This window comes from Poromitra crassiceps (assembly GCF_964638095.1).
Source record: "Poromitra crassiceps genome assembly, chromosome: 23".
NCBI lineage: Eukaryota > Metazoa > Chordata > Actinopteri > Beryciformes > Melamphaidae > Poromitra > Poromitra crassiceps.
This window is the reverse complement of record NC_139639.1, coordinates 21,931,956-21,956,682: the sequence shown is the minus strand read 5'-3', so window position 1 is coordinate 21,956,682 and position 24,727 is coordinate 21,931,956. Positions and strand designations below refer to the sequence as shown.

Below are 24,727 nucleotides of genomic sequence, written 5' to 3'. Positions count from 1 at the left end.
ATGTCTTTATTTGCTTACGTAATCTGCACAAAAATCAAGGTGAACTTACAATGCTAAATGACTTCCCTTGTATGTGGCCAAAATGCGGCCCACCTTTAATGTGGCACAACTTTGCAAAAATGACTTGACAGCATAAAGTAAAAAATGTAACTAGCTAATGTAAGTCATAAGAGAATGGATCCTATAACTTAAGCTGCTGCTTGTGACAGTCAAATGTTAATGTCCCCCCAAAACGGGTATATAGCATAGCTTTTCAAGTTTAGTCCTGCATAATCTGAAGTGCCATATTGCTGAAAGTTTTCATGTGCATTTGTTATGGCTGTGATGAACTGAACAGATGTGCAGAAAGCCCCCCCCCCCCTTTTTTTACACCACAGGGTGATGAATAAAACATTCAGTGAAGACGAGACTTAAGTATGTGCATTGATAAGGCTTTATACGCTTTTTTTTTTTATGGTGGTCAAAGTAGTGGCTCAAGTTTAAGAACCAAGTATCTAGTGACATTTAATGCTATAGGAATATTTAATAGCGATATACAATTGTGTAGTACAGGTAGGATAGGATCCATGGCTTTCTGGGCTGCATGTGTAGAACCTCCTAGGATTATTGCATGAGGTTTTGTGATATATTCTAGTGCAAAGACAAACTTTACTACAAGGCATGTTGGCAACTACATAGATCTCCACCTTCAGACACATGGCTGCTATCAATAATGGGTCAATAAAGCCAATCTTACATAAAGTTGATCCAGCCTCCGGTGTTGATGTAAAAGGGATGGTTAAGGGTCTTCAGAAGCCTATCCCATTAGGTCAAGTGATTTAGGAGAAATTGTAGACTAGTGCCAACTTCTCAGAAGCAAACCATCAGAAATGAAAACTTTCTCTGCATCACCAGGGGGCTTGATTAGTGATAAAAAAAAGATAGGCTTATAAAAATCCATAAACATCCCATGTAAGTCCTTAAACGTAATGCTAGAGCAATACCCATTTCACAATTCATTCCCTTTATGTTTAAAGGTTTTCCAGGCAAGATAAGCTTGCAGCAGATAACTTGTGAACAGTTCCTTATACAACACTGGCTAAACAGTCCACAATTTAGACTATATTTGAAGTTAATGACAAATCCACCGTTGCATCCAGGCACGACTACAACTTCTAAAAATATATATCTCACATTCAGTTTTATAGTAAGATAAAATAAATACTATGGTAAAACAGTAGTGTTTTCCCAACACATACTGCAACGGCACTGAAACTGCCTATTTACAAAGCACAATGTTTACTGCAAGAAAACAAAGTCACTCACAGCAAGTTAAATTATCAAAATGATGTTCTAGTAAGAAAAACTATGCATTGCCATGGCACAGTGAACAGGGGTTGGGGAGAGGAGGAGACAACATCGTAGATGGTGTTATAGTGCGAAATGCAGATCAGAGACTCCTAAGTTTCACCTGGACCCTCCAATACAGATGAACAAGTGTCATGATGGGAGGATGATGGTGTCCAGTTTGGGAGCTTTGCTGTGGGTGACAGCAGTGGTGGATTCAAGACCTCTCAGGGAAATAGCCATTTCAATTAAGTCCATTGAGCAGCATTTGGTTTAAACTGTTGTGTGTACCAGATGGGTGGAGCATCAACACCAGTCAGTCTGTCAGGTAAGCTGGCCATCACAGAATGCCACATGAATGACTGCTTGACGTTTCTGGTACTCGTCACATCGAACTTGGCGAGCCCTGCCCATGTGGTACACCGTGCAGTCATTCCAAGTCTCACTGCACCCTTGCCTCCAGGAGGGCGTTGGGCAGCAGCTGCACCTGTGGGGAGACGCAGCCGTTGAGGTGGCGCAGGGAGTCTGAGCCCAGGAAGCCCAGCAGCAGCTCAGAGCGGCGGTGCAGCAGGTGCAGCATGTCCTCCGCCAGGCTCTCCACCGACGAGTAACGTACCTTCTCCACGTCAAAGATGTCCTTCAGTAAGAACAGCACCTGGTCCTGAAGGAAGCACCATGCATGCAAGTTAGGGATGCTCTCTGGTAGGAATTTGCAAGTGCCACTAAAGTAGTTGTGTATTGTCATTTATGAAGCAAAATATCAGCATTTCACTCATGTTCTCATGGCTGGTGGTGGTGAGACTTGCCTTGAAGAAGCAGCACAAGTCATGCAGGGAGGTCTTGGGCCCCAGGAAGCCCCAGGCCAGGACAGGACTGATTTGCTCACACACCGTGTAGAAGTGGGCGATGAAGCCATCAGACACCTGAGTTGCATATAAACAGGTTACTGGTTGGGACGGTACGTATGTTCAGGTAGCTCATATGTTGATTAAACATATGCAAACAACTCATTTACTCTTGTAAAAAAACATCAAGATGCCAAAAACAGATGAGGGAATAGGATGATCATATAATTTCTACCCCGGCAAGTATAAGTAATATAAAATGAGTTGTACTCTTCTAGTATTTTTGTTTACTAATACATCACATGATGATTAACCAACTAGTTAATCTCACCCTCATTTATTGGGATTGAGACAAAAGTGTTGCAAAGGAGTGAGATTAAAATATATTTATAATATATAAGATATTTAAAAGATCATTCATTTAAGATTCATGTTTCACAGTTGTACCTTCATGTGTTGTCTCTTCTGCTTCAGCACTGACCAACAACTAGATGCTACTGCCTGTGAAATACAAATGGATCAATCATTATAAAATGTCACTTCAAAACAAAAATAGAAATTCAGAGTGAAATTCTTTGAAAAGGCCAAATTCCAATAACAAAAGAAAAATACTTTTCCCTGCCCAATTGCATTTCTCATTTGCACTGCATTTTGTTATATGCTAATGTGGAGGTGTGGTCTTATCGACACTGGGAGGGCAGGTCGTAGTAGCTTCTATTTTTCTGTTTACCGGTAATTCATAATTGGATTTTATTGCGGCATAATTATTCCAAGCAGTACCAGGGCTGGGTGTCGTAAAAATAATAATAAAATAAAATACGATACAAGTACCAATTCCAAACCTGCACGGGCCTAAAATTTAGGCCCTAGCCTGGCCCGAGACAATCAAGCCCTACCCGACCCGAGTCCTAATTGTTTATTTAAAAACCCGGGCCAGTTGTACAAAGCACCTTAAGTTAAGATTTCCCTTAGAGTCCGAGTTAAGGTGTCCATAAAATAAAATCGGTTGCACAAAACACCCTTAAATCTTCTCCCTAAGGTTAAACATTTGAAGGAAAACGTAAGCACAATATTTAAGGGTGTTTTGTGAAGCTGATTCTATTTTATAGACTCGGACTGAACGTCTGGGGTCCCGTCGGGTGCGGGTCGGGTAACAAATCTCTAACCAGTATCCTTATAGTGATACTGATACAATACTATATAAAAAAAATCTACTTAATTCATTCATTCATTTTCTAATTCATTTATTCAACTCCATCACATACACAGTACTCGACTTCATCACCACCACAGACTGTACGGGTTGTAGCTGCTGCTGTTAGTGGGACAATCACATGTCGCATTAAATCGAAAAACACCTGTTGATTGGCTGCGAGCAAAACTTTAAAGGTATATCGAGTACCAATACCCAGTTCTAAGCATTACACAATAAAGATTTTTTGTGATTTAATTTCAAACGCTCTTGGTCCTCTACTCAGCTGGCAATTAGATCAATTAGCAACAAAAAATATCCATCATGGACTGCCAAAAAGTTTTTTTTCATCGATTACTCACAGTCTCCTTGAAGGCGCTGTTGAGCCAGCGATTGTTGACCATATTCTGGATGGAGATGGGTGGATTCTCCAGGTCCTCAAATGAGTCCATCAGGATGAAGTCCAGGACTATGTCATAGAAGTTCAAGTGTTTGACCTGGTGAGGATGAGTAAATAATGTCATTATTGTCATCATATAAAATGAGTGGGCAGTCCGCTCCGGTCAGTATAATTTCCTGAAATGATGGTTAGTAGGAAAGCAGTGAGTGCGGTGCCACAGACAGGTGACTTTAACCATAATCATAATAACATCAATTGTTATTTTCAGTACACTCATTTATTACACTGTCCTGTTGAATACTCAATTCTGATTGGCCAGTGAACACATTCTGTGTTCTGGTGAAAGTGCTTTAGGTGCCCAGGAGGAGGGATGGGGGGGGTCTGCATGATTGACTGATTGAAACTACACTGATTTTAAAAACACCTGTCAACCCTAGATTTGATTAAGAAAATAATTAATGTGTTGAGTTGGCCACTACACCACTTAGAAAATCACCAAGCTACTTGCTGGTACGTGGATGTTCCGCACACCAGCCTGCTGTGGTTGATGCTTGTACGATCGTACTGCCTGCTGGAAAGCACACTGTTTTTCCATTATTATGGTTCTGTGCAGGCCTAGAGCATGCATTACACTGCGCATGAAAAAAAAAACAGACACAAACAAACAATCCTCAATTGTGAGTGGGAAAAATGTAAACATGTTGGCCTACAAAAATGCGTGACTTTCTTTATGGTCATTTTTTTGCCTTTTTGTAAAACTGAAGAAATGGTCTCCACTCACTCCAGTTGTTTTGGACAGAGCTGCGCCAGCTCACTCGCAGGTGTTGTTACTGTGTATATTGACAGACAGTACAAACTTCACACCAGTGTTTTAACTGACATGACGACTGAGTAGATAATAACATTTACATTTTTGGGTGAACTATTCCTTTACATGCCTTGCTCAGGGGTGACATGGTTGTAGCTGTTGAGGAAATATCTATACAGTCGGTCTGTGTGGGAACGCCCACAAAATGTTACTACGGCTGGCGCGCGAGTGGGGCAATGGCCTGACTCACCAAAGGACGGTGCTGCGGCTCTACACTAAAGGATTGGGGATTCTAGAGTAGGTACATAGACGTCTGTTGAATCCCCGATCCTGTCTGCCTGGGCTGGGCTAGCAGCTAAATGCTAACTATGCTGAATGGGTAGAACGGGAAGATTTACCCCACCCTGGCCTGACCACGCCCCCAACCAGCTACCCCAGTGTCTATGATGAGACATTGACTGTATCTATGGTTGAATTCAATCCCCTCACCGAATGCTTTCATCACTAAAACAGAAATATGGTCGTTTCTAGCTCTATAAAAAGCAACAATGACATCCTCCACTTTATAGACAAAATTCAGTTTGATGTTTACATGACTCATCAGATTATTTCTTTTTTGTCAGTGTCGTGTGTATGGTAGTCTCTAGATTAGAAGATGTTGCAGCCTCTCAGTTCTTGTGCATGATGTTAGTTCCAAGTCCAAGAAGTCATCTTACCCCACGTGTTGCCAGCTCCACCTCTGTGTTTTCCCAGTGCTCCGTATTCTCCAGGAAGGAAATCATCTCTTCAAACACTTCCTCAAATCTCTTTGGGCTCTGGGAACCAACCGGCGGCCAGTTAGGAGAAGCAGTGATGGAAGAGACATCTTAACTCTCTAGTTTGTGTCTAATGTGTGTGTGTGTGTGTGTGTGTGTGTGTGTGTGTGTGTGTGTGTGTGTGTGTGTGTGTGTGTTTCTTACCTTTCGTGCTTTAACAATTATGGAAGACAGTATTTTCTTTCCCGTGTCAGCCAGAAACGTCCTGGTTGCCCTCTCACACAAAAGGAGCTGGAGACAATAGATATTCTTTTAATAGTGACTCTTAGTTGTAAGTAGTGAATTACAGTGACCCACTTGTAAAATTCCCTGGTATTTCATGACCTGGATAATTGATACAATGTTCTGACTTCCCCTGTCTGGAACATCGGTCTGGAAGTACACAGCTTTAATTTCCATATTACAGAAATCCCAAAACCAGTGGGAACTGGGAACTTGTGTTATTACACTACACCTCTATTATTCATAAGGCTCGGCCGTACCTGACACGCCTGCCGCACACAGTGCAACTTGGCCAGGAAGTCTGTGTCTCCAAGACACTCCAGCATCTCCGTTCTGAGAATGAAAACGACAAAAGATCAGATTAAAATAGCTTATGGCAGTGTAAATCGGAGCGACACCTACTCGCACCTCCATCACAGGCTGTTGCCTAAAGGCTCCTTTTCATGATGTATTTGAACACTGGGGGGGTTGGAGATCTTACCGGAGCACCCTGCAGGAGATCTTGCCATCCTCTGCCATCTGCAGCGCCTCCTCGTAGAATGGGTGATGGCCATGGCCCAGCGCTAAGACACTCCTCAGCTCCCGGTGTTCTGACAGCTGAGGCAGAGGAGGGACGATGAATTAAGAGTTATACGCTTTATGGCCAAAATAATAATACTCATGATTTTGCTACCACTGTTATCACAATGATAAATAATGATTATTAATAACGTGGTGAAGGGGGGAATTTAAATCAGTGGTTCTCAGGGGTCCTTGAGGGGGTTCCCAGAAAAAAGGGCAATCATTTATTTTCACTAGAATTCCAACACAATGACAGAATGTAGGACTATTTTGCTCGTGGGTTTCATACACTTTCTGTAATAAAACATCTAAAAGTGTGATGGTGATAGAGAAAATTTACATCACATTAGCCTTTATTTGGACAATCACTAGTTATTAATATATTCATATACATTTCCATTTTAGTTACATATAGTTATGACACAGACATACTTCATATTTAGATGACCTGTGTACATACACAGATAGACATCATATTTGGATAACCTGTGTACATACACAGACAGACGTATTTAGATAACTTGTACCATACATTTGCAGCTCCTCTCTATCGCACACTGTGCCCTGTCACCATGCCACGGTGCTCTCTACAGGGCCAGAATGACAGATAGGTTGAGTCTACAGAGTAGCCTTCAAGTGTGCGTCAAGACATGTAATCTGATGTGCGTCAAGACATGTAATCTGATGTGTGTCCTATAAGTATCTTTGAGTTTCTGTTCAATGTATGTAAGCCTGTGTATCCATCCGTGAATATACAAGAGTGCATCTCTTGGCCAAGATCTATGTTCAATACATCATATCAGACGACTTCTTCTGACTCCTGGCTCCATCATTTCATTTCAACTGGTTTCCTTCAAGTGGTTCACTGTTTACCTTTTGGCTGTGGAATTTAATTCTCTATCAGATGGAAACTAAAATCATGAAACAATTAGCATCATGTACTGTGCAGAACAAGGAGGCAAGCAGCGAGGATCATTGGAATAAACTACGACCAGTTTACACTACAGCATAATTACAAAAACAACCTAATTGCAACCTGTTGCAAACAATTGCCACAGCAAGAGGCAATGTGTTTCACCTCATTTGGACTAATCTGCTCCTCTGCCATGTTTGCAGACTACTTTATTCATTATAGTTTTGTTTAATTGTATTATCTTGTGCAACATCACAGATGATCTTCTGTCCCGTACAATGAGATGGACAATTAAAAAAACACAAAGAAATCCATCCTCAGACACTTCTATTGTTATATATCATCAATCTGTGATGCTCAGAGTACCTTTCAACAACCACCAGAGTGATAGCAATAGCATATTAAAATCAATACAGCTTTACAGCTTCAGAGGTTTTCCAGTTAGTAGAAAGTAAAATGTGTTTTCTTTACTCAAATTGGTCTCCCTGCCTCTTCTCCAATGGATTTCTCTCTGTACGATTGTTGAAGGTTGGTGCGATGACCGAGAAAGAAGCACTCACTGTGTGAGGGACTGACACCAAAATCTGGCATTTATCGTTGATTATTTGAAAGGGGAAATAAGTCTTCTTCTGAGTGACCTTCATTAATATATCCTAATCAAAGTAAATTGTGTCGCATCATGGTAGGTGCCAATGGGTCTGAGAGGCTGAACTTGAAGCTCCCTGCCCCACCTTTCTCTGCCATATTGTCTCTCAGGAGTTTTTACCCAATTTATTCCTTCTTAAATCACATCTTTCTTATTCTTGTCTGACTTCATGTCTGGCTTTTTATTCTTATTGGCATTTACAAAAACAGATTGAGTGTATTATATTAATAATTAGCAGCAGCATCAGTAGTAGTAAATGGTAAATGGCCTGCATTTATATAGCGCTTTTATCCAAAGCGCTTTACAGTCAGTAGGTACATTCACCCATTCACACACCGATGGCGGCACGTTGCCACGCAGGGTGCTGGCACACCAACGGGAGCGATTTGGGGTTCAGTGTCTTGCCCAAGGGCACTTCGACATGCAGACTGGAGGAGCCGGGAATCGAACCACCGACCTCTTTTATCCAAAGCGATTAGTGGACGACCCGCTCTACCTCCTGAGCTACAGCCGTAAGTAGTAGTAATTACATTTTCCAAAGCAGCAGCGAGAGGCCTCCTGGAAACAGCTGCAGAGCAACAAGCTGTATATTGTGGAGTGATGGAGGAATGTTGAAGGTCTATTTATAGTGACTCCTTCACACTCAGCATGAGCGCTGACCCAGTTTGACTGCTAAGAGCTCTGCCTTAGGGTTAGGGTTAGGGTTAGGGTTAGGGTTAGGCACTCTTGCTCATCAGCAAATGGCAAAGAGCAGGGTCGGGGGTCAAAATCACTATTTAACTGAGTCACCAAAGTGTAACAGCAGAACAGTTAATTACATCAGATGTGTTTTTGTAATTGAAATTCAGGAAACATCCAACCCAAACACTTCCTCAGCTGGCAGCAGCCGACGAGACAAGGTCTTGGTTTAAACACTTAAATGTTCCCTTGAAGGAATTCAACGTCAACAGCGAGTTGACAAATCAATAATTAAGTAGTCTTGTTCGTTCTGGCTCAAGAGCATTAACAGCAGTAACACTGGATACACGGCCCGAGCCCCCACAGCCTCTTAATGAGTAAATGAGATAAGGTCAACGCTGGTCAACACTGGTGTGCTTTCCCTTCAGGAGGATCGTGGTTATTTGAATCAAGTCCCCTGCTGTGATCTAGCCACCGTGTTTGATGGTTCAAACAGGCTGAGATTACACTGCTGACCTGCCTCCCTTCAACTCACTGGGAGTGTCCTAGGTTCATATGGGGCTACGAAGCCTCTCATTTAAATAATAAATATATACTGCACTCACTGCTGGTTCTATCTTGGTACTCTCCTAGTCTGATGTCCAGACCTCGGGATACAAACAAGTCAAAGCTGCACAATAATGATAGCAGGAAGCTTCTACTCCTAGATCGCCGACATGACACCATCATCGACTAGAATGTGTGTTGGGAAAATTGTAATGATGTGTAGAAAGTACTGTTACTACCCTTTTTAAGTGTGTGTGTGTGTGTGTGTGTGTGTGTGTGTGTGTGATTTCTGTGAGGTATAAATTGAGCTGATACTAGGTGAAAACTGCACATTAGTTAAGTTAAGTTAAGTTAAGTTATCCTTTATTTATCCCCATGGGGAAATTCATCCTCTGCATTTGACCCATCCTCTACTAGGAACCTTCCTAGAACTACGAGCAGTGGGCAGCCGCAGTGCAGCACCCGGCGACCAACTCCAGCTCTTTGCCTTTGCCATTGCCTTGGTCAGGGGCACCGATAAGAGTATTAACCCTAACATACATACATGTCTTTTTGACGGTGGGAGGAAACTGGAGAAAACCCACATGAACACAGGGAGAACATGCAAACTCACAGAAAGGACGTGGGAAAATCGTACAAAAAAACATTGGAAGCAGAAACCCCTGGAGGAGTTTGATTGAATGACGCTCTTACCTCAGCAGCAGACACAAAGGAGTCAGTGGAGGCGATGCTTATGCTGTCTCTCAGACAGGCGTCGTCCAGCTCCTCTCTGGACAAAATGTCTGCCATTTTATCTGAGAAAGGGAGTAACCATAAACCATAAACATGCCGGCGGGAACAAATAGACGCAAATAACTAGTTACAAATAATTAATTGGGCAGCAGGGTGGTGTAAACCAAGAAGACCTGGGTGTACACTGCTGTATTGACAAGCATCTACCTTGATGAGTTATCCTTGAGCGAGACAATGAATCCCTATTAATATTAAATGCAATAGACACATTAAGCCACGGTTTCAGGTGGAGGTGTAAGCAGGATTCATTTAAAAGGATTGTATGGGTGTCCGGGTAGTGTAGCGGTAGATTCCCTGCCTACCAACACGGGGGTCGCAGGTTTGCGGTGCCCGTGTTACCTCCGGCTTGGTCAGGCGTCCATATAGGCACAATTGGCTGTGTCTGTGGGTGGGAAGCTGGTATGAGGGTGTGTCCTGGTCACTGCACTAGCGCCTCCTCTGGTCGGTCGGGGCGCCTGTTCAGGGCGGGTGGGAATAGTGTGATCCTCCCACGTGCTACGTCCTGCCAGTGAAGCTCCCCGCTGTCGGGTGAAAAGAAGCGGCTGGCAACTTTTTTGTGCATCAATGAAATGCCCTGACATTAAATTAGGTTTAAAAAATATATTGAAATAAGTGCTGACATTTTATTTTATTGTGTAAAACGGTTTGTTGACCTTAACAAGCGGAAAAGAAAGGTGCCCTAGACCTGTAAGATTAATAATCCAGCAGGTTTAGTGATACAGGCAGGAATGATGGAGCAGAGCTTCAACTTAACACTTTGAGTGCCACGGCCCTTGGGCAAAAGGTTGCTTGCTGTGCCACATAGGCCGCAATGCATTTTAAAACAGTCATATAATTTTTTTAATAATTACTATGTAAACACTGAACACGCACAAATAACGATGAGACTCTCTTCTATCACCTGCAAAAAAAAGTTTATTGATCCCATTTTCCGTTCTTTAGTTATGAGCCGGAGAAGATAGCTTGATTGAAGCAAAAACATCCCTTTTTTTCTACGAGCTGAGATAATGAGCCTTTTGTGAAATTAAACATTTCAAGCACATCACTGACTCTGAAGCTAATTTTCTGATGTCTGGGTCTGTCTGGGTGAAGTGTATGCTGCTCTGCTGCTCTGCGTGCTCCCCCCCCCCCCCCCCCCTCAACTGCACACGCCTCCTGGGTGTGTCTTATGTGTCTGGTGGCTCTCAGTCTCTGCTGAGTTTGCTGCGCACACACAGTGAATGGTGCGCGACATTCAGCTTTTTGGTTCCGCGTGTGTTTGTCACGGGCTGGCATGCTTCCAGTTCGGAATAATAAGGCTGATTATGTGAATGTGCTGTTGCAGCGTACATGGAGGTGCTCAGTTGTGACAGCGGATGCTGCTGCTGGGGGCACAGCTGGCGTTGTGCTCGTTTATGGAGGCACGTCGATGCATACGGACGGATGCGATGCGATTTCCTCATTTTCCCCAGTGACTATTTCTGTGTGTTTGGCTCCTTTTTCTCTGATCAGGAGAGTGCTGTCGCCACCTAATGGGTTTGTAAAATAGGTTATCGACCTCCAATAGCTACAATATTGTTAGAGGCGACGTAAGAAGCTTAGATCGACACCCCCCCCCGTCAAAAAAACAATTTGGAGTTATGACGCCATTTGGCGTCGCTGGCACTGTACGGTAAATTTCTAATGACGCCATATGGCGTCGCTGGCACTGAACGTGTTAAAGCTGGCAGTCATAGAATTTGAAAACGGTTTTCTAGGTCTGGATAAGTTACAGAAACAGTTTTTGAAATGTGAATTTGTTCCATTAAGGATTTTTGATGAATAAAAATTATGTACAGAAACCTTTAAGTGTGTGTGTGTGTGTGTGTGTGTGTGTGTGTGTGTGTGTGTGTGTGTGTGTGTGTGTGTGTGTGTGTGTGTGTGTGTGTGTGTGTGTAAGCAGACTCACCCTGGCTGTTGCTGTGGGATGAGGGCTCCGACATGCCCAGCGCTCCCTCAAACTCCTCCTGGAGGCGATAGGCCCTCTGCAGCAGAGACTCCAGCTTGTGGATGAACTCGTCGCTGAGGACGTCCTGAAACACAAAACAGTCAAGATCAACTGTGAGAAATCCAGGAAGCTCACAACACTTCACCTTACAATGCTCTGATTCCAATGCTCCTGATGTTCATGTTTAGTAACTCGGGTCTTAATTTAGAATAGATAACAAAATAAATTCTGAATTGTAACTATAAATTAGGGGTGCTCCGATCCGGCTAAGCCACGATCCGATCCCGATTCCTGGGGTCACGATCCGATTCCAGAATCGATTCTCGATTTCAACGATTCTCGATTCCAACGATTCTCGATTCCAACGATTCTCGATTCCAGAATCTAGAATCGATTCTCAATTACGGTATGTAGTTTTATATTGCAATAACACACAAAGGTAAATCTAAGAAAAAATGACAAATGTATTAATGCTGAACTTCAAATTCAACTTCTGTATTACAGTCAGGGCCTAAATTCATTTTGCAAACTAGATTTTAAGAATCGATTCTTGGGAGTTTGGAATCGATCCAGGAATCGTGGCATTAAGAATCGCGATCCTTTCAGAATCGATTTCTTTGGAGCACCCCTACTATAAATCTCTTTGTCATGTGTGGGTTTTCACCTCCATGCTCTCCTCAGCGATGGCGTCTCCAGCTCCTGTTTTGACGGAGGCACAAGTGGCATCGTCCTCAGTCTGCCTGCTGCTGAACGTCAAGGCCTGCTCCCACCGCCTCAGAGCCTCCTCAAACAACTCCATACCTAGGACACCACACACACACACACACACACACACACACACACACACACACACACACACACACACACACACACACACACACACACACACACACACACACACACACACACACACACACACACACACACACACACACACACACACTGAGTCTCCAAAATAAATCAAGTATTGAAGAGCTCTGTACCAAAATGTTATGCAACCAAGAAGTGACTACCTGAAATATATCTTTTATCTAATCTATCTAATAATTTACAAAGTACAATATTGTGCTATCAGTCCTCTTTTAAAGGGCCACTTTGTCGATTTTCAACTTTGTATCATTTTGTATCATTACAAAATCAGTAGTATATGCACATTAAGAATTTTTAACATCGTAATAGTGACACCATGGCAGAACGGGCATCATTTGGAGATTTTGGACCGGGAGCTCTCGGTCATTTGCATAATCCTACCGATTTTGTAATGATACAAAGCTGGTTGAAAATCGGCAAAAGTGGTCCTTTAAGGGTAAGGTTCTCTCTCTTTTTTAAATGCTGTTTATCTCATCGTGGAACAAATCTCTTCTCTTACATTATTAACACATTTATTACACCATACATTCAGGATTACAAATGGACTCTAGAGGCAGAATGTGTGTTATGGCATGCGTTTCGTCTCTTTACCCATGAGGTATAGGTTTTCCGGTGTGGTGACGGGTATGTTGACCACATTGCACATGTCGTCGTCCCCTGCTCTGTCCCAACACGTGGATTCATTGGCACAGGTACTGCTGCTGGATGAGTTGATGCTTTTTACCTGGAAGGAGACAGCAGGTAAGAGAACACAGCAAACCTTGAGCAGCATCACACAACAAACACAATGCATGTCAGTCATTTTCCCTTCTTCACACACTTATTGCATTGTGCTGCTTAGGTCTACAGACAAATGTACGCTTGGGGGAAAAAGTGTGCTTATGTTACCGAAGCGAGGCTCTGCAGCGACCCAGACAGTTTTCTGTATTCTCCTCTAGGGGGCACTGGACCGCAGGAGTAGCCAGTCTTGGAGTTGAGGGAGAGGGTGATTTTCTGTTGGCTGGTGTTGTCTAGAGAGACAGACAAGCATACAGAGTTAATGTTTACTCTCTCACGCACGCTACATGAGCATGTGTCTGGAATACACAATGCATAATCCATGCACGCCAACTTGACCATAGTACTAGCAAGACTATGTAAATTGCTTTTTGCCAATTTTGCTTCTGCTCCATTGAATACTGCAACTATAACTAAAGTAGCTACCACTTCCACTCAGTGTCCAAAAGTAGCTTTTTGGCTCAGTGGCTGAGGGCTAGTAAACAAAAAATGTCACCTGCCTACAGTGCCTAGAAGAAATGTTTACTGCACAAACAACTATTCACCCACATTTAGGAATATGTCATCTTTTACAGAAATTACGTCAATCAAATAGCATATACAAATACTTTTTAATGTTTGTTTTATTCTCCTTGAAGTACCAGACACACCAGCTAGTTTAAATAAATGCTGAGAAGGTAACTAGTTTTGGACCCAGGTCAACTGCTCATTTGACTTAATTTAATCTGGCGCTTCTTTCAATTTCTCCTTGGGACTCTTATCAGTGGTAAATCTACTTACGTGAGATTAAATGAACATTTATGGAGCTTGCTGCTTATAGCGCAAGGTCAAACAGGACCAGCCCCCCCGTCACTTTGATTACATCACAAACTAACAACTAGCCTAAGATGGTAAATAGTTCACAGGTCAGTGATCCAATGGCTGTAAAAGCACAACAAATGAAGGTTCAGCACAGGGCCCAAAATTAGAGCCTGCCACCCGCCAATGGCGGGCAGATTTTAGGTTTGGCGTCTGTCCACCACGTGGCGGGTCCCAAAATAGTCGTCATGTAATATTAAAACTGTGTGTAGCCGGCTAACATGAGTGCTTCGTGAGGCTGTTTCATTCTGGCTCTCCCGTATAGGCTACGAAACGTGACTCTGGAATGAAATGCAGTCGTCAATTTAGCTGAGGCAAATTGACAGCCTACGTCAGGCGAATAAATCAATGAATCAATCGCTCGCACTTGTTGCCGACACTCGTATGATACAGTATATATGAGGAGATAATAGTTATCATGTGTGTTTTGGTGCGCAGCTGGCTAACACGAGTGCTTTGTGAGACTGTTTCATTCTGGCTCTCCCGTATAGGCTACCAAACATGACTCTGGAATGGAATGCAGCCGTCAATTTAGCAGAGGTAAAAAGCGTCTTTTAACCTCTGCTAAATTGACAGCCTACATCGGGTGAATCAATCAATGAATCAATCGCGCTTGTTGCCGAGCTCGTATGATGAGGAGATGAATCAAAATGCTTACCACCAATAAAGCCGAAGGGGAGCCGAGAACGAGTGCAGGAGAGCTAACGCAGGTGCCAGGTGTGGAGTGGGAGAGAAAGGTGCGTAGCCCAAGTTGTGCGCTGTCTGCAGTGCACTGACACCGTCGCAGTTATTACTTTTAGCTGCGTTGTTTTTTTTTTACAACAATTTAAGCTCAAGATTGACTTGACATGTATTGATAAGATTGACTTGACATGTATTGATTAATCAATCATCAATCAATATATTAAAATAATTTGCTTCAAAATTTACTCTGGCCTCTTATTTAAGTGTGTATTCTTCAACATAATACCTTATCTACTTGAAATGTACTGAAAAAAAATTATATATATGGATATATGTGACACAAAAATGCGTTTTTCTTTTTGCCGGTAAGAAATATGCTTGGCGGGTAGATTTTTTCCATCTACCCGCCGCCACTGGCCGGTGGGTCAAAAAGTTAATTTCGGGCCCTGGTTCAGCAGGAGTCCTACCTTTGTCTGGTGAGAGCGGGGAGAGGAGCTCATAGCCGGCCTGCTCCCACTGAGGTGAGAGGGCCTTCTTCCTGCCCTTCCTCCTCTGGAAGTGGCGTGCCAGGAAGATGAGGGAGAGGGCACCGAAGGCCGTGGCAGCCACCAGCTTCTTGGTGCTTGTGCTGAGACTCACCTGGGGGGGGGGGGGGGGGGGTGGGGGGGGGGGGTTAGTATGGACCTGCCACTGTTTCACTTTTTTAAACGCTAGCTGCTTGCTTACATGCTAAAAAGGCTGGTAGTGAAGCCAATCTTATGAGCCATAGCTGAATGCACCAGCATTTGACCAGAGTCAAAGGATAAAAAGAGCATAGATAAAACACTTTTAACACGGTAAAAGAAAATCAGCTATTTGCCATTAGGGGTGGGAATCGCTGAGTAGCTCACGATACGATATGGTCACGATACTTGGCCCTCGATAACGATATTATCACGATACAGCGATTCTGCGATAATCGATATATTGGAAGACGATACATCACGATACCTGTGTAACTGAAGAGAAAAAAATACCCCTAAAAGGCAAGAAGCAGGTATTATGTATGTATTAGCAGAATTGACATGAACTCTCTCAGAGTTCACTCACTCACTCATAACATTTTCGATACCACGGAGGAAAAGTTACACATTAAGTCTTTTTATTATTATTATTAAAACAAGAAAACCTATATAACCTACCTACCTATATAATTTCTAAAAGTAGATATTAATGAGCAAACATTTCCATTCATGTAGCCTACAGTATTTATGTTTTTGTTTCAACTACAAACATAAATAAACGTCAACTTGAAACTATGTTTCAACTACCACACACAGCATATTTTAGCCTGTTTATTTAAAAAAAAAAAAAAAAAAAAAAATTAAATAAACATATCGATACTTGGTGCCAGTGTATCGATAACGTATCGCAAGTGGAAATATCGCGATACCGTGAGTATCGATATTTTGTCCCACCCCTATTTGCCATATACCTTCCATTTCTGGGCTCATTTTGTTAGGGGTCCTTCTCTTATTCCTAGTACAAACTAACCAAAGGTAAATGATGTGGCGTATGATCGTTGACAGGTTCCAGGTCTGCTACAACAGAGTTCCTCAAATATCAATGGTCAGCTTTTGGTGCTCGTCCCTCAGAACCAAAGAGCGAGGGCTTCTTTTAGCTGCTCTTTTACACTGAAGCTCAACAATCAAACAGGGAGAAAGCCATCGTCGTAGAAGAGGCAGAGAACAATTTCTCCACCCACTTCATTAGACACAATAGGCCAGACTGCAATGCAGCCACACAAGACATGTTGATTTTCGAGTAAGGGGCACAACTGGAAATACTTGCTCTCTTGCTATGCTATTGCCATCGATCTCTCCAGCTACACGGAAAACCCCACACAGCTCAATGCAGCAAGTTCATAACAGTTCTCTGGGGGTTGTCAAAAGGCATTCAGGCAAAACAGGTTCACCAAAGAAATGTAAACGATAACAAAACAACAGCTGGAGAGCATTGGACATCACAGATTAGCAGTTTATGGGTGGGTTCCTTTCATTTCCTACCCTCAGAATGCTGTGTCAATATTATCTCCACTAAACCACAATGATGAGTTGAGTAAATAGCACAAAATGTGGAAGATAAAGTCCTGCAACCAACTGTATCAAACACAACTGTATCAAACACAACTGTATCAAACACAACTGTATCAAACACAACTGTATCAAATGCAACTGTATCAAATGCAACTGTATCAAATGCAACTGTATCAAACAACTGTATCAAACGCAACTGTATCAAATGCAACTGTATCAAACAACTGTATCAAACAACTGTATCAAACGCAACTGTATCAAACGCAACTGTATCAAATGCAACTGTATCAAACAACTGTATCAAACACAACTGTATCAAATGCAACTGTATCAAACACAACTGTATCAAACACAACTGTATCAAATGCAACTGTATCAAACACAACTGTATCAAACACAACTGTATCAAATGCAACTGTATCAAACGCAACTGTATCAAATGCAACTGTATCAAATGCAACTGTATCAAATGCAACTGTATCAAATGCAACTGTATCAAACGCAACTGTATCAAATGCAACTGTATCAAATGCAACTGTATCAAACACAACTGTATCAAATGCAACTGTATCAAATGCAACTGTATCAAATGCAACTGTATCAAACACAACTGTATCAAACACAACTGTATCAAACGCAACTGTATCAAATGCAACTGTATCAAACACAACTGTATCAAACACAACTGTATCAAATGCAACTGTATCAAACGCAACTGTATCAAATGCAACTGTATCAAATGCAACTGTATCAAATGCAACTGTATCAAATGCAACTGTATCAAACACAACTGTATCAAATGCAACTGTATCAAATGCAACTGTATCAAATGCAACTGTATCAAATGCAACTGTATCAAATGCAACTGTATCAAATGCAACTGTATCAAACACAACTGTATCAAACACAACTGTATCAAATGCAACTGTATCAAACACAACTGTATCAAACACAACTGTATCAAATGCAACTGTATCAAACGCAACTGTATCAAATGCAACTGTATCAAACAACTGTATCAAACACAACTGTATCAAACGTAACTGTATCAAACGTAACTATCAAGCACAACTGTATCAAACACAACTGTATCAAACACTTGAAGAGATACATTTCCTGCCAGATAACGGAGTTCACTTGAGGACGCAAAAGCCTGAGCACACACAAATCAAAAGCGAGCCTAGTGTGATGACATAACAGTTCTGGGCTTTGTAGCATGTAGCGTGTGTAGCTTTTCCAAATCCAGATAGCTACAATGAATGATTAGGAGGATTACCGGTATATACACAACAAGACACCACTGCTGCACATTTCCACCAACTCCAGATGATATAAATGGCAAGTATAGAGCTATGACAACAGCCATAATATTGACTTGGCTAGTGAATGGGAGGGGATACTGATTATAAAAAAAACGTGCTAGAGCTCTCCTAGTTGTCGCTGCCTTTATAGCCTGCTACAATGCCATGCGTGTTCCCACCAGATTCCACCTGATCAGTAAGGCGCTACATGACTCCAGCCACAAACTCTGCCCACGCACTCCCTACACTACAAAGTGAGTGTCAGTAGTAGAGCTGAACAGTTACTAGAAAATAATAATCAATAATATAATTATTAAATAAAAATCACAGTGTAGAGGCCACAATCAATTGCTTAAGAGAGAAGAACGTCCAAAATTTATTTCTAAACAAAGTGTTATACAGCTGCAGGTAACAGCTTTTATTTACTTCAATCAGTGAATTCAACAGCTGGCGGCGTATATTTGGGACATGTGTCTAATTTATATGGAACAAGTTCCTTTTGCACCAAATTCTTGCTCAGCAAAGATTGGAAATACTATCAAATTGTTTATTTAAACCGGTATGAATCGTACTTGTATAAAAAATTACCATAGAGACTTGGTGCGACGGGGCCACCTGCTACTTGGGGTGTGTTTTTCAGTAATTGTCACGGGCAGCTGCTTGAAGCCATGGCCACAGCTTCAGCTGCCGATATTTACTATTTTTCAATTTACTACCAGTATTTTAACACCTTTATTTATATAATTGTTTTTCTGATAAAAAAAAATACAGATATCCGTTTTTGCAAATGAACTCTACACACACGTTTCCACTTTCGTGACCCCAAAAGTAAGAAGAAAAATAAATGAAAAGTAATTCATTAATAAGCATGTCCTCCTCACCTGTGCCAGGGAGTTGTATACGGAGAGGGGCAGGTCGACGATGCGCAGGGCAGCCACCTTGACGGACAGCTGGGAGCTTGCGAGTGTCTCATGTGTCATTGTGGCAGTCTATCCATGACCTGGCAACTCTACTGTCCCCGTCACCATTCTGCTCTGGAAGTGCTGGAGCTGCAGAAAACGACAGGAATGACTGACATGCAGGGCAGGGGCGGGGACAGAGAGGCATGGCTACATAAAGCCTCTGACATACATTCAAGTAGAAACAATAAAAGGACTCTTACAAAACCCTGCATGTTACAGAAAACATTTTATTCATGCTGTATACTTAGCATGAAAAAAACACTGACACTGACTGGCTGGCAGGTTTGTGAATTGTGAAAGTCAGTTATCAAGAACCGGCCACAGACAAGAAATACAACCCAACAGAACATATCATGCTTGAAACCTGGTAGCTGTCAGGAAACGTGAATTAAAGGCTTTGTCTTTCTGCAAACGACGAGCCTTTCTAACAACCATCTTAAAACACAGGCAGTGTCACCTACTACAGCACGGCATCTAAGCCCCTGCGTGTCCAGCTGACATGAAAGCAGGCAACATCCAATTTAGTTGAAAGGCACTTGTGGTCCATCACATGACTGATTATCCTGTTTTGAAGTTGAGTGAGGCTCCATCTGAGCTGAGATTGAATCTTTCTCAAACAGTAAGGACTTGCACGACTCATAACACTGTTAGATGTTGTGCATAGTAGTCCAACGTTTCTATGGAGGAACCCAACCACTCAGAAATACATTTAGATTTTTTCAGACGTTACAATTCAATTCAACAGATTTGAATTGATTTAGATATTCCAACAAGGGCAGAACGTGTACTGAATGCAAAGAGATTGAAGTCAACTCAGTGCAATTACGGTAATTCAACAGCATTGATGCGTTTCCTCAACTTTATCTAAAGAGGTGTCCAATAGAGACACATTTTAATGTGTCACTTGAAGTCAATTCTAAGCTCTACCTGCTGACTGATTTCCAATCTGAAATGAGAAAAGTAATCTAAATGGACAAAGTAAACAATGAGGTAATTTACACCTGGCACTAACATGCATTTTCTGTGATCAGATTGCAATCGGATAGTGCTTGACCACTTGAAAGTACAGGTGTAAATGCCCCCAAGACACATTGAAGATGGTTTGCGAGCAGATTGGCCAAGGTGGTCACTGGTCAGGGACGCATTGTGACCACATTGAACACAAGTGTAAATTCAATGTGTCCTCTCAACCCGCAAACAGCAACTGTATGCGAATTGAGAGGACACATTGCATTTACACTTGTGTTCAATGTGTACACAATGCGTCCCTGACCACCTCCTGAGGTGGTTTGGCCGATCAGATTGCAATCCGTCTTCAATGTGTCTTGGGGGCGTTTACATGTGTACTTTCAAGTGGTCAAGCACAATCTGATGACAGAAAACTCATGTTAATGGCAGGTGTAAATGGCCTCAATTGATCTATGCCAATCCTGATGTATGGCATCTCAAGGATGGCATTCTTTGAAATTTCCAGATACAGACAGCGTAACCTATTGGTTAAACGTATAGATTAGGCTGACATGACAAATAAATAAGCAACAATAATATTGGCACAACAACGTTATACTTTAACAAAATGGCAAGAATACGTCCCAATAATGCAATAGCCTAACTATTAAAGGCTTTAACTAACACCATGTGCATTTTAGACCACAAGTAACGTATACTGCCATCACTGACAACAGCAAAAGCCTCTGAAACAAACTGGTAATCAGATTTAGCATACGATAAACATAAAGCAAGGAATCAGCACTACCTGAACAGCTATTGCTAGTTAGCTAAGCATGCTAGGCCTACTATTGGCTAGCTGTGTAACCTGTTACATTTGTTAGACTTGTCAAACGAGCGCGAATTACACAGTGAAACAAATGAACGTATCCAAAATGGCGATTCAGTAGCTAGCTCCTACTGAAATGTAACGTTATATAAAATTGAAGGTTGAACGGTCATTACATGTTGAGCTCTCCTTCACGACGGCTTCCCTCTCCTGTTGTTCGCCGGGAGCGATATTTGTACACAGGACGGCGAAGGCATGATCCGCCCATCTCTGCCTCTGATTGGCGCAGAAGAGACGCAGGCTAGCCAAGCGCTAGCCAAGCGCAGTAACAATGCGATTGGCTTTTGACATTTTGACCTGGCGATGTGATTGGCTTTTGAAATAAACATATTTGACGTGGTGATTTCATTGGCTTTTGAAAGATTAAACTCTCCGTCTGATTAGCGTCTGATTAGCGGCTTCCTCAACGTGCTCGTGCACGTGCGTGCGTGTGTGCGTATGTGCGTGCGTGCGTGCTCGTGCGTGTGTGCGCGTGTGCGTGCGTGCGATGAAAGATGTACGCATTGTCCCATCTACTGGCTCAAATGCATCACTGCACCCCCTGGTTTCAGTAGAGCTCCACCACCAACCACCAAGTGCCCAGCATTTTTCAAAGGTTCTGATCTGACTCACATTGCAGCTCCATCTCCCAAACAAATGGTTACAACACAATTCTGACAAAAATGAATAAAGCTGAAAATAATATTATGCTGTGTAGGAAAACTTGCTTGCAGTGCTGTGTGCGTGTTGTCTGCAGCATCTGTTTCGTGGTGATATTTGGTAGCCTATAATCAAAAGACCAGCTGGTCGCTGCCGAAACCCGGGATCGAACCAGGGACTTTTAGATCTTCAGTCTAACGCTCTCCCGACTGGAACTGGTGTACTGGAACTCAAATCTAATTAATCTATAATGTGATTTTGATCAACTTTTAATGCACCATCACATTAGGCTACTTATGTAAAATGGAAGAGACAGGTTTACCACCTCAAGCATGTTAGTAAATATGCAATGCATGGTTTTAAAACTGGGTCTTTATTATTGTAATAGGGAAAGAAAGTATGCACTTTAAATATTTTGTTTTTTTAGGCTATCTCAAAAGTGGGTAATGCCCTAAAGACAAGTTGAAAGTAATGATTGAATGAGTGATAACTGATTTGAGCACTTTATTGGTCATTCAGTCAAGTATAAAACGTATTGGCTATAATTTATTATGTAGTAGATTTAAATATCATGGTAGGCTATTATCAAAGACACGAAGAGAGAATACATTTCAAATAAATTAATCATTTACAAAAACAAAACGATTAGACAATGTGCAATCTAAATCAAATAAAGAACACAGTGGACAATGAATAATAATAAACAGCAATCAAAAGAAGAAAAAGAAGAAAAGAGGCAGAGAGGGTCCTTTGAATGAGAGTTCACTTGTCTGACCCCAGAGTGTCCAATCACAGCTAGAGAGCAGGAGCTGACACATCCAAAGGCAGCCTCAGAAAGGGTCAGTGTGAGTGTAACTTTGTGTTGATCAGTGTCGAGTGTGTGTGGTGAGTGTAACTTTGTCAGTGTCAGTTGATCAGTGTCGAGTGTGTGTGGTGTGCAAAAAGCTGGCATCTGCACGCTGCCATCATGCTGGCGTCAGCAGCTCCTGGGCCCAGGTCTTGATGATGGTGGGTTGTGTTGGAGGCGAGCAGGCTCTGCAGACACCACACTGACACTTCACCACTGTAGGGAAAACACAAACATGGGACACATCAGACTCATAGATACACGTTGTAGATGATAGATGAAAAGAGACATAGTTGGCATGGATTAAACAGGATGAATCACATTTTTGATGTAGATCCTGGACCTGTTTTAATGCCAGGTGTAAATTGAATCCAGCTAAGTAGGCTAATTCACTAAGAAAGTAACGTTTATTTATATAGCACCTTTCACAGAGCAGTCACATTGACTGGTGATGTAGGGATGGATCAGGTCACAGATTTACACAGGTGCCTGACCATGCAGGGCTTCATAAGTGATTACAAGAACCTTAAACGTGATGGAAGCCAATGTAAGGAAGCTAAGATGGATGTGATGTGACATGTCGTGCTGGACTAAGCAGCTGTGTCCACAGGGAACGTCTGTTTGAGCTGCCAGCACCTTTCTGCAATTCATTCTCTATGGTAAGGACGCTCTAGGAGTGCTCCTCTTCCCAGCACTGCACCTGGTGTTTAAACACTCTTGATGCCCAATGGTACAGGACAATGACTTAACTTGATCAAAGGACATAGCCTGATCAAAATAACACCAAGATTTCTAAGATTAGACCATACAGTTGAACACTGAGCAACCTTGGAAATGATTTTGTCTGAAGCAATAGTAATGACTTGAGTCTTGTCTGTGTGAGGTTGTATAAAATGTTTTTAACACAATCTGGACAGGAGACACAATCAGGTACTCACTGTCAGGAGTCCTGCAGGCTGGTCCACGCTCGCTGTAGCAGGTGGGATGTGTGCCCGTGCAGACAAGATGTGGTTGTGGTGCTGGATGACGATCAGGAGCTCCTTCAGATACTCCAATGCCTGGGACACGCTGTCTGGAGTGTAGGTGCTCACCTTGAGAAAGATACACAGAGGGAAAAATAAGTCCCAGTGAAATTAAATATGACTATTTCACCTTGTTGGCCAAAGAGGCATGAGTGTGTGAAGGTGAGGTCCTACCTGAAGCCCTGCTTGGAGTAGAGGGTCACCTTGCTCCATCTTGCTGGGATACTTCAGTAATCCCTGAGCTGTGCAGATACCTGGCTGTGGCAGTCTGAAACACACAATGCACATACCTTAACTGGACTCACATACATGTACCATCACATACTGTACCTGATGTTACAGTGTATTGTGTTAGGGTCATGTTGTTCACTTGACCATGGATAAGCCATATAATCTTACCTTATAAAGGTCATGCCATCTCTCTTTTTTGGGGGCAAGGAGCAGGCCTGTTTCCCTCACTGGATGGCCATACCAGACGCCCCAGTAGAGAGCCACTCAGTGTCACCTGCCATAGCCTTGTTGTTTCATAATGCCATCTGAAATTATGTACAGTAGACTATATTATACTTACAGCAATAAACAAACACACATTAGATAGTAAAAACATACAAACATAAACACACAGGCATAGACAGGAATTGACTGTTTATATCAGTACCTGCTGTTACTTTTATGTGTGTATGAGTTTCTCATTATGCAGATTACTGATAACAAGGTTTCCAAGTTCATTTTAATCTAACATTAGCTAACTAGTTACTTAGACACAAATAGAGAAGATTGATATCTAACTAGATTTGGCTAGAGTAGCCTACCCCTGGCGAGGGAAAAAGATCTACAAATATTCCAAATGCAATCTATAGTCAATAAACTACAGTAATTTATGTGATGTGATGTCCTGAGGCTGTTGATGTTCAATGACAAATGTCCTGCCTTGGCTGGACAACAAAGTTTCATTTCATTTCATTTCATTTATTGGGTTTAAAATTACAGGGACAGTGCACATTAATAAACATTTCTGTAAATGTGCCAGTTTGGCTAGTTTTCAACCGTAGTCCCTGGTCAGGTATGAATACATAAAATACATTTGAACAGGAACAGCAGACACTGTAGCTACCTGTAGTGCCGCACACTTCATAAAATCAATA

The 24,727-nt window shown here is 42.2% G+C and overlaps 1 protein-coding gene and 1 long non-coding RNA gene across 2 annotated transcripts; both read right to left on the bottom strand.

Annotated features, from left to right (window-relative positions):
* Positions 1–27: 27 nt before the first annotated feature.
* Positions 28–21,223, bottom strand: miga1 (mitoguardin 1). The gene is made up of 16 exons (XM_083658857.1): positions 21,191–21,223; positions 19,157–19,324; positions 15,367–15,538; positions 13,469–13,590; positions 13,172–13,304; positions 12,375–12,511; positions 11,672–11,795; positions 9,646–9,746; positions 6,090–6,205; positions 5,869–5,941; positions 5,531–5,617; positions 5,288–5,386; positions 3,726–3,860; positions 2,619–2,672; positions 2,133–2,249; positions 28–1,987 (listed from the first exon to the last, which is right to left on the bottom strand). Exons 2-16 carry the CDS (start codon positions 19,253–19,255, stop codon positions 1,769–1,771), a joined length of 1,788 nt encoding a protein of 595 aa, XP_083514983.1. The 5' UTR covers positions 19,256–19,324; positions 21,191–21,223; the 3' UTR covers positions 28–1,768.
* Positions 21,224–22,403: 1,180 nt separating this feature from the next.
* On the bottom strand, positions 22,404–24,248 carry LOC310797235. The gene is made up of 4 exons (XR_014553719.1): positions 23,982–24,248; positions 23,757–23,850; positions 23,499–23,651; positions 22,404–22,776 (listed from the first exon to the last, which is right to left on the bottom strand). It is a non-coding gene; the product is annotated as an uncharacterized lncRNA (long non-coding RNA).
* Positions 24,249–24,727: the final 479 nt, after the last annotated feature.